Here is a 17,217-nt window from a genome sequence, read left to right as displayed (position 1 = left end):
TGTTGCTGAATGGTTTTCTGGAAACTATGATATATTTTTGCGGGTTTTTTGAGGAATTATTTGTTAATTAGATTCATCTTTGTTTGGGTTGTATTAAGTTAGCATTAGATCATGTATTATGAAAGAATATGAATTAAGAATGCATATTTAAACATTAAAATTAACCTATAAAATAATGCTTAAAAACGAACTAAACTAAACCTTATTAGAGAGGTTTTTTTTGTTTGTTTTTTTTTGGACCTTAGAGCTGCAGTCTGTAACTTTTTTGGGTTAAAAATGATCCAAAATAAATATCCAGCAGTGTTCAAAATGATTTGCTTGCCTTAGCTCGATTCAAAATGGTAAGCTTGTAATAATGTTTTCAGTTCCAGTGGTACTGGTGGATTTCCGCAGGAAATTCGAGCATGTCTTTGCGTCATTACATCACATCTGTACACATACAGTAAAGAAGGTGTCTCGGCTAGTAGGCTATATTGTGTGAGGATGTTGGAGGTGGAGATTTATAGCCTTTTCTCACAGCGCTTGATATAATTAAACTTATCAATTTGATGGCGGATCCAGAAAGGTTCAAACGTCAATCACCAGTGACAACTGGAGATTCACCCGTTGTAAAATGCAAATGACTTCTTTTGGACTTCGGAGTGGCTACAGAAAAAAAGAGACTGTAACCGGGCAAAACAAGGATAAATATCGGAAGGCCATTAAATGTAGTCACGGAATGCTGATGTTGTTAAAATTAACAGTTTGAGAACAAAGTATAATTTGCACGGTTTGACGTGATATGATAAGCGATCGTTAGATTTAATCAGTGTGATTTACTGCAATGCTTTTTTTCCCTTAGTTGGTCAGAACAAAAGTGGATGTTACTTACTTGTTCAAATGACATTTTCCGGTGAAAACTCTTATGTTGGTCATACTTCCAAAAAGTAGAATCTGTGATTCCGAATGACAGTATCCACACCGGTGCGGTGTAATACCAAAACTGACAGCCGCACATTCTCCTCAAAACATTGGATTCATCCGCGCTGTGCCATGCCGAGGCACAACCCACGTAAAGTTGATAATTCCGCGAATAACTGCAATTGCAGATTTCGAACAGAGATATGGCGACAAAGAGGAAAAACTACGGAACTATGGCTTCAAAAACATGATGCTCATGGTGCAACACATAATGCACAAGGTAAAAATGTCTGCTGCTTGCGTATAGACCAACAATTAAAAATGGCACAGATGTATGTACATCCCCTTGCCTCCAGGACATCTACAACATCCAACAATACGCCTTCATGCGAGTCATCACCCCTTTGAAATACTTTCATAACCATAAGCACAAAAATAACCATGCACAAGGACAGTAATCCTCATTAACAACTGAACATCCCTGCTAAACGCTGGCTGTTGTGAAGCAAGTGTTTACAGCTGGAATTCACCACCTGGTATTTACTCCCACATTAATACACAGCACACTAATGTCCTTCATTGCATAATTACTCATTTTATGCAATGATCCTGGAGGAATCTTTAATATGTGCACTATGCAAGCTATATAAAGTTGCATATTTGACCAATTAACAGTGTATTGTACATTGCATTTGATGTATATTCTATGATTAACATGACTGAAAAAATATTCAACACTATGCTTTTCTGCTCTTTACCTTTATATTTCACATTGTGTATTCTTTTTGTGTGTACAGGTATGTTTATTGTGACCTTGGGAGCAATTTTAAAGTCAAAGTACAGTTTCCTGGCTTGGAAACTCAATTTGTTAGTCTGCCTGTCTTTCTTTCCAATGGTGCTCTCTATTCCTCTATTTTTCCCTATTGTCACAACCTTATAACAATTTCAGCACTGCTGTTAAGTATTTAGTGTACTCGTTGTGTATGGTTTAACTCATTCCCTGCCAAAGCTACAGTTGGAGTATTTCTAAAGAATAAAAGTGATTTCTGCTCCACTAGCGAGACAAATCAGAATCATGGAAGTAATTGTGCTTTCCAAACCAGTTTTTCCAAACTCACTTACTGCTTTTTTTTTTTTTCACTTCAAATTAAACGTTTGTTCTGGCAAAATTGCAATCAACTTAGAAATCACAAACATCTAATTATAGATGTACATAGTAGATGTTTTAAAAGTGATCATTTTTAGGGGATCTTAAAGGGATAGTTTAGGCAAAAATCCCTGTTTGACTACAGTGGGGTCCAAAATTCGTTCGTTTTCTACAGAAGAAAGTACAGTATGTCATACAGATTTGGAACGGCGTGAGAGTAAGTAAATGAGTGAATCAGTTTTAGGTAAACTATATATTTAAATGTGTAAAATTAGTTAAATTGAATCTGGACCATAACACACTTCACCTTACACTTAACTTTCTTAAATCTAGCATGAAAGTATTAGTTGAAGGCCTGGAATATCTTATATTTTAAAGTTAAAGCTGAAAGTGTGAAAACATCCCATGCTGAGATTTTTTCCACTGTGGATTCATTTTGGACCGAGTGCGAGACTTCTCTTTTTTCATTTTCCCTTCCCTTCCCTCTTTTTTTTCCCCTGGATGGAGAGGCTGGAATTAAAGACTCTGAGTTCAAAGGGATTTTTTTTTTCCTTACAGGAGATAGATTAAAACGCTTATTCTTGATGTTTTCATGTGGTTTCTCTCTTTCCCAGTCTGTCCTCTCCTTGTCTCTCTGACTTTATTTCACCTTGAACTCCATATGAACAACATCCAGTGCCCATTAAATTTCTCAGAGGCTTATCCTTCTCTCCATCTCTCTTGTTTTACCGCTTGTTTGCTTGTCTGATTCACATTTCCTGCCCTAAAAGCTGTGCCATATTGAAGTCAGAGTATAGGCTGTTTAGTTTCTAATGGTTCCTCCTCTTTCACCTTGAGTCTGTATGTGCGTACATGCATTAGCAAATGTGTCCAGTAATCAAAATGAACCCGCTCGCTGAAATGTCGACAAAAGAGCTCTATATATTTAAATGTGGACTGTCACCCATGACTGGACTTTATTGACATTACACGGTGGCTCATGCATTAAAACACTGAGCTCCTCTGTTTTTAGATTACTGTAGGCTTTGGCCACCGTTTCGGAGGTCTGCCATTGCGTCAGGATTTGGGAGAAATTACACTTACATAAACGAATAGTCAAAGTCACGACAAATGTTTTTTTTTTTTCTCCTCTTCATCGTCATCTTTGTCATTATTTGAGTTGCTACAGCATCATTTTTATTCTTAGATGTAATTTAAATTATTGAGGTTGAGTTAAAGCAGTGCTGAAAGAGTCTGCTCACAGCAGCCCTACAGTGTGTAATCCCAACAGTATCCTTCCACCTGGAATTTCCACCATGTTTTATGGTTATATAATGGAAATGATAACTTCACCATATAAGTACTGTAAGAACAGACTCCTGTACTTTCTTGTTAAAGGGATAGTTCACTCAAAAAATTTATATTCTATTAGCATTTACTCACCTTCATGTTGTTCCAAACCTGTAAGACTTTTTTCCCTGGAACATAGAGAATTTCAATGACAGCAAAAGTGCTCTTTTGTCGCTTCTTTTCATGCTATTACAATGAAAGGGAACTTTCAACTTTTAAAAGTATAACTTGCGCACTACTAAATGGACAATGTAATGTACATCTTAATCGAATACAACAATAAATAAATGTTGATTTTATGTTAGGGCTGTATCCCATTAACTATAATAAATGCTTGTTCATTAGTTTTTAAACAGCTCTTTCAGATTATAGATTTTTTTTGTTTGATTTTAATTTGGTCTTCCAAAATAAAAAGTCAATATCATCATATTTTTGCGTACACAAGTGAACATAATTGAACTACACTAGCATTCATTCAGACTATAATATAATATTATATAATGTAGGTAGATTTTCACAGAAATGATAAACTGTATTCTCAGGACAAAAGTATTTTTCAGAATAATGTCAGACCGGGGCAATTTTTTATTTTGTATAGTTAATTATTTACAATTTCTGATGTTGAAAACAATAGTTGTTTTGTGTCACCCTTTCCATTTTTGTAGTTTCATAAATTTCATATTTATTTTGCTATTTAAATTTAGCTGAAAAGCCATTTTAAATATACATATTTTGTGGAATACACCACTTTTTTTATAATTTTTTTTATTATTATTTTCAAACCTGTGTTAAAAACAACAAGTCCTCATTGCAAACAACATATCCTATTTAGTATCACAACACATACACTCACACACACACACATACAGTACACACACACACACACACACATATATATATATATATATATATATACATATATGCACACACATACACACACACACACACAAATATAAATAAATAAATAAATATATATATATATATATATATACAGTGGTTATAAAAAGTCTACACACCCCTGTGAAAATGCCAGGTTCTTGTGATTTAAAAGAATGAGACAAAGATAAATCATGTCAGAACTTTTTTCACTTTTAATGTGAATTGAAAAACAAATTGAAATCTTTGAGGGGGAAAAATGAAAAATAAAAACCTTACAGTGACCTGGTTGCATAAGTGTGCACACCGTCTTATAACTGGGGATTTGGCTGTGTTCAGAATTATCCAATCACATTCAAACTCATGTTAAATAGAAGTCATTGCACACCTGCCATCATTTACAGTGACTTTGATTAATCACAAATAAAGTTCAGCTGTTCTAGTAGGATTTTTCTGACATTTTCTTATTTGCATCTCAGAGCAAAAGCCATGGTCTACAGAGAGCTTCCAAAGCATCAGAGGGATCTCATTGTTGGAAGATATCAGTCAGGAGAAGGGTACAAAAGAATTACCAAAGCATTAGATATACCACGGAACAGAGTGAAGACAGTCATCATCAAGTGAAGAAAATATGGCACAACAACAGAGACATTGCCCAGAACTGGACGTCCCTCCAAAATCGATGAAAAGACGAGAAGAAAACTGGTCAGGGAGGCTTCCAAGAGGCCTACAGCAATTTCTGGCAATTTCTGTCAAATACTGGCTGTGTGCTACATGAGACAACAATCTCCCGTATTCTTCATATGAATGGGCTATGGGGTAGGGTGGCAAGAAAAACATCCATTCGGCTGAAGTTTACAAAAACAAACATCAAGTCCCACAAAAGCACGTGGGAAAATGTGTTATGGTCTGATGAAACCAAGGTTGAACTTTTTGGCCATAATTCCAAAAGGTATGTTTGCACTGCACATCACCCAAAGAACACCATACCCACAGTGAAGCATGGTGGTGGCAGCGTCATGCTCTGGGGCTGTTTTTCTTCAGCTGGAACCGGGGCATTAGTCAGGGTGGAGGGAATTATGAACAGTTCCAAATACCAGGCAATTTTGCCACAAACCCTTCAGGCGTCCGTTGAAGAGGAAGTTCACCTTTCAGCACGACAACGACCAAAAGCACACATCCAAATCCACAAAAGCATGGCTTCACCAGAAGAAGATTAACATTTTGGAATGGCCCAGCCAGAGCCCAGACCTGAATCCAATTGAACATATGTGGGGTGATCTGAAGAGGGCTGTGCACAGGAGATGTCCTCGACAATCTGACAGAGTTGGAGCGCTTTTGCAAAGAAGAGTGGGCAAATATTGCCACGTCAAGATGTGCCATGATAATAGACTCCTACCCAAAAGTGCTGTAATAAAATCAAAAGGTGCTTCAACAAAGTATTAGTTTAAGGGTGTGCACACTTATGCAACCAGGTTATTGTGAGTGTTTTTTTTTTTTTTTCTCAAAGATTTCAGTTTGTTTTTCAATTGAATTGTTCACGTTATAGGTCACATTAAAGGTGGAAAAAGTTCTGACATGATTTATCTTTGTCTCATTCTTTTACATCACAAGAACCTGGCATTTTAACAGGATTGTGTATACTTTTTATATCAGCTGTATATAGTATACTAGATTTGAATTAAATGTTGATATGTGTAAGCATCTGTCTGTATTTTTCCCCCCTGTTTCCTTCACTTTTTTAGACAAGGCTTTTCAGCAGCAGTCTAAAATCTCTGTGGATTTCTGACAGACGGTAATGTCATTTTGTCCAGGGCTTTCAGCAGTTTCACTGGGTGTGGCACATCTAGTTGTGGCGGTGACACTTCTTTTATGGTGACTACAGTATGGAGCTCTTAGTGCTTCTAAAAACTTGCCTCATATAAAGGTGTGATTGTGTCATGTGTGTGTGAAAATTTGAAAGCTCTATTGACGTTTCTCACAAGAGCGCTATTGAACACCGGCCATAGAGTAACATGAAAACCCACTCTCCCTTCTTTCCTTATTCATTTTGTTGTGTTTTTCTTTGGTGAGTTATTTTTTTCCTGTCCTCGAGAGAGATAAAAATATCGGTTCAAAAAGTGGCAAAAAGCCTTGGTTAATGTAAGTGGACGTGTATGCGTGTTTGTGCACGTTCATTTTTCATTGTGTCCAGTGATGTATTGATTTGTGCACGTGTGCTGAAACGAGTAATTATCATGTTGCCCTCTCGCCGATGAGGCCATCCAGAACTAAAATAATGAAACACTCATGTGCTTTCATTAGTACTTCACTTGGCTCAGTTTTACAAATAAGCAAATTGATTTGGTACAGGTCACCCTGAGATTAGAAAGGAAATGAAAACATAAGTGGACAGTCTTGTTCACCATTCTTACATGTGTTTTGTTTGTTTCTCTTTTGGTTTCAGAGCAATAACATTGGACAATCAGCTCGTGGTGTTGGGTACGACGGCAGCAGATGCAGGACGGTATTACGTACAGGCTGTTAATGAACGCAATGGAGAAAACAAAACTAGCCCTTCAATTTACCTGAGTATAGCAAGTAAGTTTTTACAGTATGTATATATGGTTGTGTAATATGTAATGTTGTCAAATACGTTAATTTGTAATTGATGGGTCATCAATGATAGATTATATATAGGCATCCTCTGTGATTGTGTGGTGTGATTTAAAATTGTGATGTGAAATGGTAATATTTTTCATGTTGTTCTCATTCAGATCGGCTCTCTGGGACAAAATATTGACTTTTTTTGTGAAGTGGATGTGCTTTTAAATTAAACACATTGACCCTCTGATTCACCTTTCACATTTTCAACCATCTCATTTCTCTGTACTGTCAATATGCTGCTGAAACAACCGCGCGTGTTGTGCGGCACATTCTGTCGTTTGGTTTTTAAAGGATATTAATTTTGTCCTTCCACTGGGACTGAAGGAGAGAGTTGTTTTAACTCCTAATTAAAGCTGGATTTTTTTCATACCTTTGTTTAAACAACCAGCTACTTTTTAAAGTGCTGTGACAAAAAAGTACTTTGCAGAAGAACTTGCTAAATTTAATTTCAAAATGATTGTAAAACTAGAGGAACAAAAGGTTAAGGAAAGTGTTCCACATGAAAATCATCTCTTTTAGTCATTAGTTTTTCTGCAGTGTTTTGGGGGATAAGAGGTTCACAACTGTCAGTCAAATCCACCATTTGGAGAATTGTCATTTTTTTCTAATAAAAAATTTAGTTGGAGACGCAAAGGAGATGCTGAAAGTTGTTTTAAAGGACCGGAAATTTCACAAACAGAGTTTTGAGTTGAATGAATATGACAAGGACACAAGCAGGAGAAAAACAAAGAAGCAATGAGTAGAGAGCTGACAGCAGGAGGCTTTTTTAACCCAAAAATCACTGCTGTTTAATTAATTTATTCGAATTATTTGTAAGTCCCTCTGTATTGACCTTTAAGAATTTGAAGAGCTTTTGGGAATAAAAAATAAATACAGTAACAGTTGTGTGTGTGTGTGTGTGTGTGTGTGTGTGTGTGTAAATACAGTATATATTAGCACAAAGATACTGCTTTTGATATTAACATAACTATATCACAACATGCTCACATTTCAAGCATCAACATTAATATTAATATTTTGAGACATTACTGGATCAAAGAGAGATGGCATCATAAAGTAAGGATGTTAAAAAGCCCAACCTTGAAGTTTAGCCTATCATATAACTCACACGCACACCTTTCATAGTGTCACTGTAAACACAACCGAATCTATGTAACCATGGAAATGGAGGCTAGCATGTCACTTTATTTGACTTTTTCAGCAGCTCTCACTGTCTTCTGCGAGTATAAGAGTGGTTTTGTGTGTGACTCATCTCTCTGCATGTTGTCAGTGGTTGTGAGAGGCTGAGTAGGGAGAGAGGGTAAGCATCCATCTGGACCAGACGATGGAAACCAGATGATGACATCTGGAGAGAGAAAGACAGAGAGAGAAAGAGTAGTATCTCATTAATATGCGGATGTATTTGTCGATAAATTGTGGTTTTAGCATGCATACATGTCCGCCCGTTTAAATAGCAACAACATCAGCTACTGATGGCATTTAAACATTGTATGAATTAATTAAACATTGAATAAAATTAATTGAATTCAAGGGTTGATCTCACTGTACTTATAATAAATTGTATTCAATTTGTTTAACACAGTTAACAGGTTTACCTAATTTGATATTATAACATTTTATTCTGTTCTGTTTGATTTCAAAATTTGATACTTCTTTAACGTTGGTTATAATTAAATAAAGAAAATAAAAAAAAATATTTATTATTAGTCCCATCTGGATTTCATTTATAAATTTGCCGTTACAAACTTTCTCAGATAAAGTTTCTCTATCATTTACTGACATGGCTTGATGCTTACCTTTCCCCCCCTAGGAGCACATGGGCTCCTAAATTGAGGAGCACATTATAACTCTTCAGGGCACAATCAAAATATATCAAATAATGGGTTTTTCATGTTATTACACAGATGTCAATATGCAATTGGAATGGCCATGCAAATGTACCGTGATTCATACCCAAAAGCATAACTCTGATAAACAAAACAACTAAGTGTGAAAACAGCTTTAGATGCCGTCACTATTTGATGTTGTGTTGACATTACAATGCCTGCCAAGTTCAACGTACAAATGAGATCGCTTCAGAGAGAATTTACTATTCTTTCAAATCCTTGCACTCTAATAGACATGTATGAAAATATGCAGGGGTTGGACAATGAAACTGAAACACCTGGTTTTAGACCACAATAATTTATTAGTATGGTGTAGGACCTCTTTTTGCTTCCAATACAGCATCAATTCATCTTAGGAATGACAGATACATGTCCTGCACTGTGGCCGGAGGGATTTTGAACCATTCCTCTTCCAGAACAGTGGCCAGGTCACGTGATGCTGGGGGAGGAAAACGTTTTCTGACTTGCTCCTCCAAAACACCCCAAAGTGCCCCAATAATATTCATATCTGGTGACTGTGCAGGCCACGGAAGATTTTCATCAAGCCATTCTGTCACAAGTCTTGCTGAGTATATGAATGCATTAGCATCCTGATGCACGGCACCACCTTCAGGATACAATTTTTGAACCGTTATGTGCACATGGTCGTCCAGAATGGTTTGATAGTCCTTGGCAGCTCATCTAGCACAGTTAGTGTGTCTATGATATTGCAGCCCAAACCATCACTGATCCACCCCCGTGTTTCACTCTGGGCAGCACCAGTCTGGGTGTTAGGCCTCAGCACACCGTTACTCTCCCGAATGTGGAAAAGAAGATGGACTCATCAGAGAACAATGCGTCTTTCACATTGTCCAAGTCCCAAGATTTACTGTTGGCACCATTGAAACCTGACATTTGCCATTGGCATGAGTGACCAAAGGTTTGGCTGTAGCAGCCTGACCATGAATATTGACTCTTATTATTGACAATTACTCCTGTTGAATTTGGTTCGTCTTATGTGGTGGTATGCCAACATTAACCTGATACACCACAAAGACTTGCTGTCCTGGTCACAGATGATCCAGCGAAATGCGTACCAACAATTCATCGTCTTTTGAACTCTGATATATCTCCCATTATGTTGTGTGGATTGCAATATTTGATATACACATATGTACTGTAGGTGTGAAACCTTCAACTCTATGTGGGTCAGTTTAATTGTCCAACCGTGTATCTAGTTGAATATTAGCATCTGAATTAGTATCTGAGCTACAGACTGTTTTTCATATTAACTGACACTATATCACACCATGCTCACATTACAAGCAAATGTCAACATTAATATTTTGAGTCATGTCCCACCAATGTTTAAATGAAACCTAATGCACTGGATCAGTTGGTGGTGGTGTATGTTGTTTAGAGCAGGTTTATCTGGTTTTTGGTGGTCTGTGGGTGGCTGAATAAATAATATGAGATTCTTGTCAATGACAGCACGCACTTAAACATCTAGAAGTATTTTGACAGTCTGTGTCTCTTTCTTGTCTTTTTTTCTTTCTGTTTACATTGTTTGCCAGTGCTTGCGTGCCAGATGTTGATTATGCATGGTTTAAAACTAAACTCATCAGACTCTTGTCCCTGGTGTCATATGCATTTTTAATTGTCTCACAGAATCTCTGTTCCTGCCTCTTCTTGTCTCTGGAGATACGACTAGTAGCTTTCTATCTTTCTTTGTCTCTGTCCCTTCCTTTTTCTGAATGTTTCGACATCTTGGCCACTTAGACAATGTAATTTTATAGTGACTATCACATTTGAGAGTCAAATCAAAATCAAATGTGAGAGTTATTGGTTTATTGTGTACACTCAACAAAATTAATTCAGTATTTTGTTGTTTTTCAGTTTCAGTTTTTATTGTCTGAAGGTAGTCGATAATTGTTCTCCTGTTTCCTATTTTAATGTTTAACAATGTGATTTACGATGGCAAAGCTCAATTTTCAGCAGCCTTTATTTTAGTTCTCAGTGTCACATGATTCTTCAGAAATCTTTGTAATCATTCTAAAAGAAATGTTTCTTGATTTTGTGCTTAGTCTGGTACTATTCGCGAGTCGGCCAAAAATGACAGATTTTTTTTTTTTTTTTTTTTTTTTTTTTTAATGAAAGGATTGTACAATATTTTTAGTTTGATAAGTGGTTCGATGGGGATTTAAATTATATTTTATACAAAATTATATTTATGCAGTAGTTATAATCCATTTATTCACTTTTTGAACACGGACCTGAAAATGAAATTTCCTTAAACTGTCATAAATCTTCAATGCTTTGTAGACTTAAGTTTGGTCTCTATTTAAAGACGACTCATGGCTGATTATTGCTGAAGTGAAAAAGTTATACAGTTTTACAATTTTTTCAATTCTTATATGAAATAAATATTTTCCAAAACACGTTTTACTCTAAAACAGTGAGAAAATCAAAGCCATAAATCTAAACAAGCTGTGTTCTGAATTTGAGGTTGATATCTAAAAAAATGCAAATTCCAAAACCAAGTTTCCAAGTTTCGTACCATTCCGATGAAGTAAAAACATCTAAAAAACGAAACGTAAAATGTTTCGGTCGAAAATGACCAAACAGCACCAGAGGGTTAAAGAAATGTTTTTTTTGTTTTTTTGTTATCAATGTTGAAAACAGGTGTACTGCTTAATAAGGTTCAAAAACATTTATTTTAAAAAAGACAAAAAAAAAACTTTTGTAACATTGCTGACACTTTTTTATTCATTATTGTGCCCTTGTGGAAAAAAGTGTTGATTTCTTAAAAAAGAAAAGGAAAAAAAGACTCAATTACTGAATTTACCTCAGTGTGTTATGTTAATGTCCATGTTATTTCTCTGAAAATATTGCAAATTTCATCCTTAATCAGCAAAACCTTTCAAACACTGCCACTAAATGTGAAGACTGTAATCCAGTCAAGTTTATCATTGTCCCAAACATCTAATCCTCAAGATTAAAACATATCCAGCTCAGGATTAACACATCTGGAAAATTACATGCTCATTAATCTTTAGATGAGATTTACAGCCAACAGTTATTTGTCCAACCATCTCTGGATCTGGTGTTTGATATTGCTTCAGTCACCGTTTTTTATATATATTTGATTAATCTGTAAGTTTAATACTGTCCTGCTTTTCTGTTTCAATCAAATCAAATCAAATCAAATAGAACGATTTTGATAAAACACAGGCCTGCTGTGATTGTGAGTGATGGGTGATGGTGCTATGGAACAGTAGGAGTTATGATGAAGTATACTAACATCAGAAGCAGACAGCAAAGCTTTATGTTGTTAATGATCATGCATGAACGCTCAAGTCAAATCTGTGCACATAAACACGTCTCTAAAGGAAAAATTTTGTATTTATTTTTGCTGATTCCGTAATCAAAAACCATAAAGTCAATATAATTAATAATCAAATTCCTTGTATAAAATCACCACTAGTGAAAATGCTCTTATTTTGCATTATTTTCATATTAACAAATTAGTATGCTGCTGATGATCTAATTTGCAATTAAACTTTTTGTGATGAACATGTCAGGGACTCCACAAGGTTGTGCAAGCCTGATTATCCGTTTTATCCAGCATGATATGAAAACTTCTGACCTTTACAAAGAAGTTTAAACATGGTCAATTTGATCAGTGACCTATAATAGTGCAAAATCTTAAATATTACTTCATTTATATCGTAACTTCTAATTGTAACCCAGAACTTATTTAAGTGCAGGTTTAAATGAAATAAATCCCAGATTTTCATTGCAGTCTCAGACTTTTAGTCCCCACTGTATACAATACATTTGTATATAATACATCTTTGATGCATTATCATGCTTTTGCAATGTCTTTTAATTCACCTTTTATATGTCTGTTATATGTTCTAGTATATTATTTTATCCAGTTATAATACACTATAGTACTTTATGAGTATGCATTAAATACACAATTAGCACCAATTAAATCATGCATATAATGGCCTATAATATGTTTTATGAGGCACTATGAATATGTTTATAAGTCTTTATACAGACCTCCTAGAAAGTGGTACCAAATATCTTATATAGTTGGTTCTCTTCAAGTATTTTGTTAGCTATTTCAGTGTATTGCATCTTTGTTGTCAGCCTGCCTTCGAGTGTTTGTCAGGATATTCTCGATATGACTTTGCTGTTGCTTTAGAAGGTGAAATTTAAAAGACATTCATTCTGTCATTTCTCTTCAGGAGATCTACTGTATGTCAGTATCTATCACAGTCACTTTTAAACAACCTCCCTCCTCAAAAAGGCTTCACTGGAAAGTTTTCTCCCAATTTGTCTGTTGTAGATTGTTATTTGTTTTCCAACTTATAACAAGGTTCATTACATTTCAGATTGATTTGCAACTTCCAAAATCTTGTTCTGAATTCCTTCTTAGCAGATGGAAATACTGACTTAAGTTGATTCTGAGATACTTTTAGTAGTGGAAGTAGAATATGCTTTCCACGGCCTTCCTCTTTGTCTACATTTGTCGTCATCTTTAAAGACATTGGCTGTTTCTCAATATGCGTTCTTCAGTGATCTTGTGTCCTTGTGTTCTCGTACTACGTCATCATCAACCATCGAAGTTCATTTCCAATACTCAAGAACGCAAGTACAGAGGACGCATGAAGTGCCCGGATGTGTCCTTGATATCGAGGATGCATCAAATGCAGACTTGAGAGAATCGAACCGCTAAAAATCCCAGAAGACGTTGCGGGCAGTCGACGTACGGAAGGCTGTAAGCTTTAAACTTCTCGTTCTCACTTAAGAGATTCCCGCTGCAAGCTCGAAATACGTGACAGCTCGTGAAAGTTTACATTTGTCGGTCTCTTTTGCTTCATTTTAATAAAGTGATAAAGACCTTAAGAAAGCGGCAGTATTTTTATTGGCATATTAAAAAGAATCTTAACATTGACAAAACATAGGTAACACATAGGCTACTCATAAATACACATGGTAAAATAAAAAAGATATAAACTATGAAAACAATGTCTATAATAATATGAAAGAAATGTTTAAAAGATTGTGACATATGTTTGTGATGTTGTGTTGTATTTGCCGAGATGGTCAGTTAAGCAGCAATATCGCAGCACATCTCAATTCTCATAAAGATGCGTTCTGTGTTCTCGCGTCCTTCCGAGATCGTTCTTTCAAGGTCGCCTGGCAAGACCAGTCTCAAAGAGAACGCAAGTCTGTTCTTTGCGTTCTTGGAATTGAGAAACAGCCATTTACTCACCTTGTTTTAAAATGAAGGATTTTCCCCTTCATATTTAATTACAGGCACAAGGCTGTGTTCGGTGTGTGTGTGTGTGTGTGTGTGTGTGTGTGTGTGTGTGTGTGTGTGTGTGTGTGTGTGTGTGTGTGTGTGTGTGTGTGTGTGTGTGTGTGTGTGTGTGTGTGTCCGTCCGTGTGTTTGTCTGTGACCTCAGCGGGGTCTTGTCTTTCCCAGTTAGAACACGCAGGCCAAATTTTTATCTCACAATGGCAGCTGACTCGCACAACATGAGCCAAAGTCTCCTTCAAGAGAATTAACCAAATCATTAGAGATAAAGACAGAAAGAGAGGGGGGAGGGACAGAGAGAGACTCGTTATTGTCTGAGTAGTTTACTGAAAGGTCGCTTCCTCCCTCTTTACCGTCCACTAAAGATGTTTGTGTCCTTTTCTCTGTTCATATCGTAAAGGTTGTAAGTGTATACAGTATTTATGGGCCTGAGTGATACAATTGTTGTAATATCCACTGTAGACATACTAACTCTGCTATATAACACACTGGGCTGCTTTGTTGTATGCTGTATTCTAAAGTCCCTAACATACTTTAGGCGAAATCGAAGAACAAACTGGTTTGATGTCGTTTCGAACAAAATAAGGCCAAAACAAAGATCTTCGGAGTTCATTTCAGGAGTTCGAAACAACTTTCCAAAGCGAACTTTCCGGAAACGATTGCTAAACACCTTTAAACTACCATAGGTGGCGATTACGTAATTGGAAGGTGTGCTCTGAGGCTCTGCCTTCTTTGACATGAAAATCTTCTCTGGTTAAAGGTAGGGAAGGGAATCTTCAGAGGCTAGCAGTAGCGAGCTAGCTTTGAAAGCATTAGATCCCACCCTCCCTTCAGAGCGTCTCCAAAGCCACGCCTCCTTTAAAACACAAAGCGTACAGCAGGGAGCAAACAAAAGCGTCATGAGAGACGGTTAAACTACCTCATATCTCAAAGCACATAACATTACAATAATAGTGAACAGAAACAACTTAAAGAGCACTGACCTGTACCACCTGACTGCTGCAGGTTCATTGTGCCGTTGATAGTGTTGCCACTGAAAGGCATAAATTCGAGTCACGGACCGCTCCGAGTATAACATCACAGGTTTTCATCTCTTCCAAATTACAGTAGTTATGGCGTGATAGCAAAAGCTTGTTGTTTTGGTTCAGGAGGAACTGTAAAAGGTGGCTGCTGTTTCGGTTTTGGTGCTTGCTGACTGACGTGTGTCTAACTCTGTATATCATGAAATGCGCTGATGACATGTAATGTCTGCGTGAGCAGGTGCGCAGAGGTATGAAATTGATTGATTGTATTGTATTGATTGGATGAGCATTTTATGGTCCTACGTCTTCAACAGACGAGGTATATACATATTAATATATTTAGACCACTTTGCTATCAGGATGTGAAGAGACTTTCAACCAGAAAAACATAAAATGTGTCTGGAACAAATCACCTAACCTGTCTTTAATTTCTTCTGTTCAGTCCATCGATGTCAGACACAAGTAAAAACACCTTTAAAGAGCTTTAAACCACCTTAGTTAAAGAAACCGAGCATAGCAACACTCTAGCAACCACCCTTAGTATCTTAGCAACCACATAGCAGAACCTTATGATGCTGTAACCCTATGGAGCTTTAAAGCGATATCTTGGATGAAATGCTATATAAATAAACGTGACAATTTACTGTAGGTGTGAATTGCAGAGCTTGTGCAAACATATCCACGTCGCTATGATCAGATGCTTTCTTAACTGCTAACTTTGCCATGAGTATATCGGGGCCTTAAGTGAACCGAAATGGAATCTGATAAGTGACTGATTTAGGATGTTATACAAAGGCAACAGCTCTGCGCTCTGTAATTTTTCATGTTTAGTTTTAACAATAACAACACTTTACTCTTAATGTTACTAATGTTAGTTTTGTGTGACACTACTTTTATGGATTATATTTGTAAACACCTTCTTTTGTGATTGATAAACCTCTGCTTACCAGTGAAGATCACTTTTTCTTTAGTATGTAATACACTTCTTTTATTGCCAAAGTGCAAGAGAACAATTTTTTTCCACTATATTTTCCCTTTAAAACTTGATAGTACTCGACCGCAGTGAAATAAAGGCATAAAAGAGTGTGCTGTGTTCAGGGTCTTCTTCATGGGAGTGTTGTTTAAGAATATGGACTTCTGATGGATTTCAAAGAAACCTACTAAAATCAAAATCCGGTTCTGTTATCGTTGTGTCTCATTTAAATCCATTGCTTCAGGGCAACTCATGCAGTTACTCTGAACTTTTCCATTAAAAAGTGTCTGTTAAATAACAAGTAACTCCAAAAAAGGAGGAATACCGCAAGTTATACTGTATGTGGGAGAGAAAGTCTTATTTCTTGCTTTAGGAAGGGTTTAAATTGGACATTTGTGTTTTGTAGTCCATGCTTTTAACTTTGATGCCATCTGTATGTTAGTGTGCAACTAGAAGTTAAAGTCCCCCTGTAGTCAATAATTGTATCCCTTAAAACTCATCTTTGGTTCAATGCAGTTTTAAGGAGAAAATACTCAGCAATTGTTTTGACTTATGCCTTTGTACATGGTTTGTCTTAAAGCATATTTAAAGCACCACATAGTCATAAAAACAACATTAAACGCTTGATTTCCACCACAGGGGGACTTTAACAAAATTTACTTTGAATCGTTATCTGGATTTACCCCACATTGAGTGTCAAGTCTGAGGCAATTTATCCCCCATGTTAAAACTCCATTGGGCCTCAGCCCTGAAGGTCTTCAATATGTATGTGCGTGTGTGAGAGAGTTTAGAGTAGTATTTGCATCACATTGTTTGTTTTTATTTATTTTTCCTCCCATTACGATGTGGTTTTACACCAGAAAGCTTTTATTTGAATGTGTCTAACTTGACATGTCCCTGAGTCAAGCTGCCTATGAGTCACTCCTGCAGCTAGACAGTAAACTGGATTAATTCATGTTTGTCAGTGTGCTTCATAGCAGCAGCATCCTGAGCCTCTCTAATCCACATTCAACAATATACATGAGGGCACCGTTCAAAAGTTTGGGCTCAGTTTTTTTATGTTTTTTAAATGTACGTTTCTTATACTCACCAAGTCTGCATTTATTTGATTGAAAAAAAAGAAAAGA

General features: G+C 36.4%; 1 protein-coding gene and 1 long non-coding RNA gene across 4 annotated transcripts in view; one reads left to right on the top strand and one right to left on the bottom strand.

Moving 5' to 3' along the window:
• Positions 1-17,217, top strand: part of sdk1b (sidekick cell adhesion molecule 1b) — a 370,259-nt gene that overhangs the window by 253,228 nt on the left and 99,814 nt on the right. For all 3 annotated transcript variants that reach the window (XM_082163612.1, XM_082163613.1, XM_082163611.1), the window contains exon 10: positions 6,699-6,832. In XM_082163612.1, the coding sequence (XP_082019738.1) occupies positions 6,699-6,832 (134 nt within the window). The remainder of the gene's footprint in view (positions 1-6,698; positions 6,833-17,217) is intronic.
• Positions 13,682-17,217, bottom strand: part of LOC309494376 — a 63,731-nt gene continuing 60,195 nt past the window's right edge. The window contains exon 2 of the long non-coding RNA XR_014204302.1: positions 13,682-14,050. This is a non-coding gene — a long non-coding RNA (uncharacterized lncRNA). The remainder of the gene's footprint in view (positions 14,051-17,217) is intronic.

This window comes from Leuciscus leuciscus (genome assembly GCF_965113295.1).
Source record: "Leuciscus leuciscus genome assembly, chromosome: 3".
NCBI classification, from domain to species: Eukaryota; Metazoa; Chordata; class Actinopteri; order Cypriniformes; family Leuciscidae; genus Leuciscus; species Leuciscus leuciscus.
The sequence above is the reverse complement of the archived record's forward strand: the minus strand, read 5'-3'. Positions and strand labels throughout refer to the sequence as shown.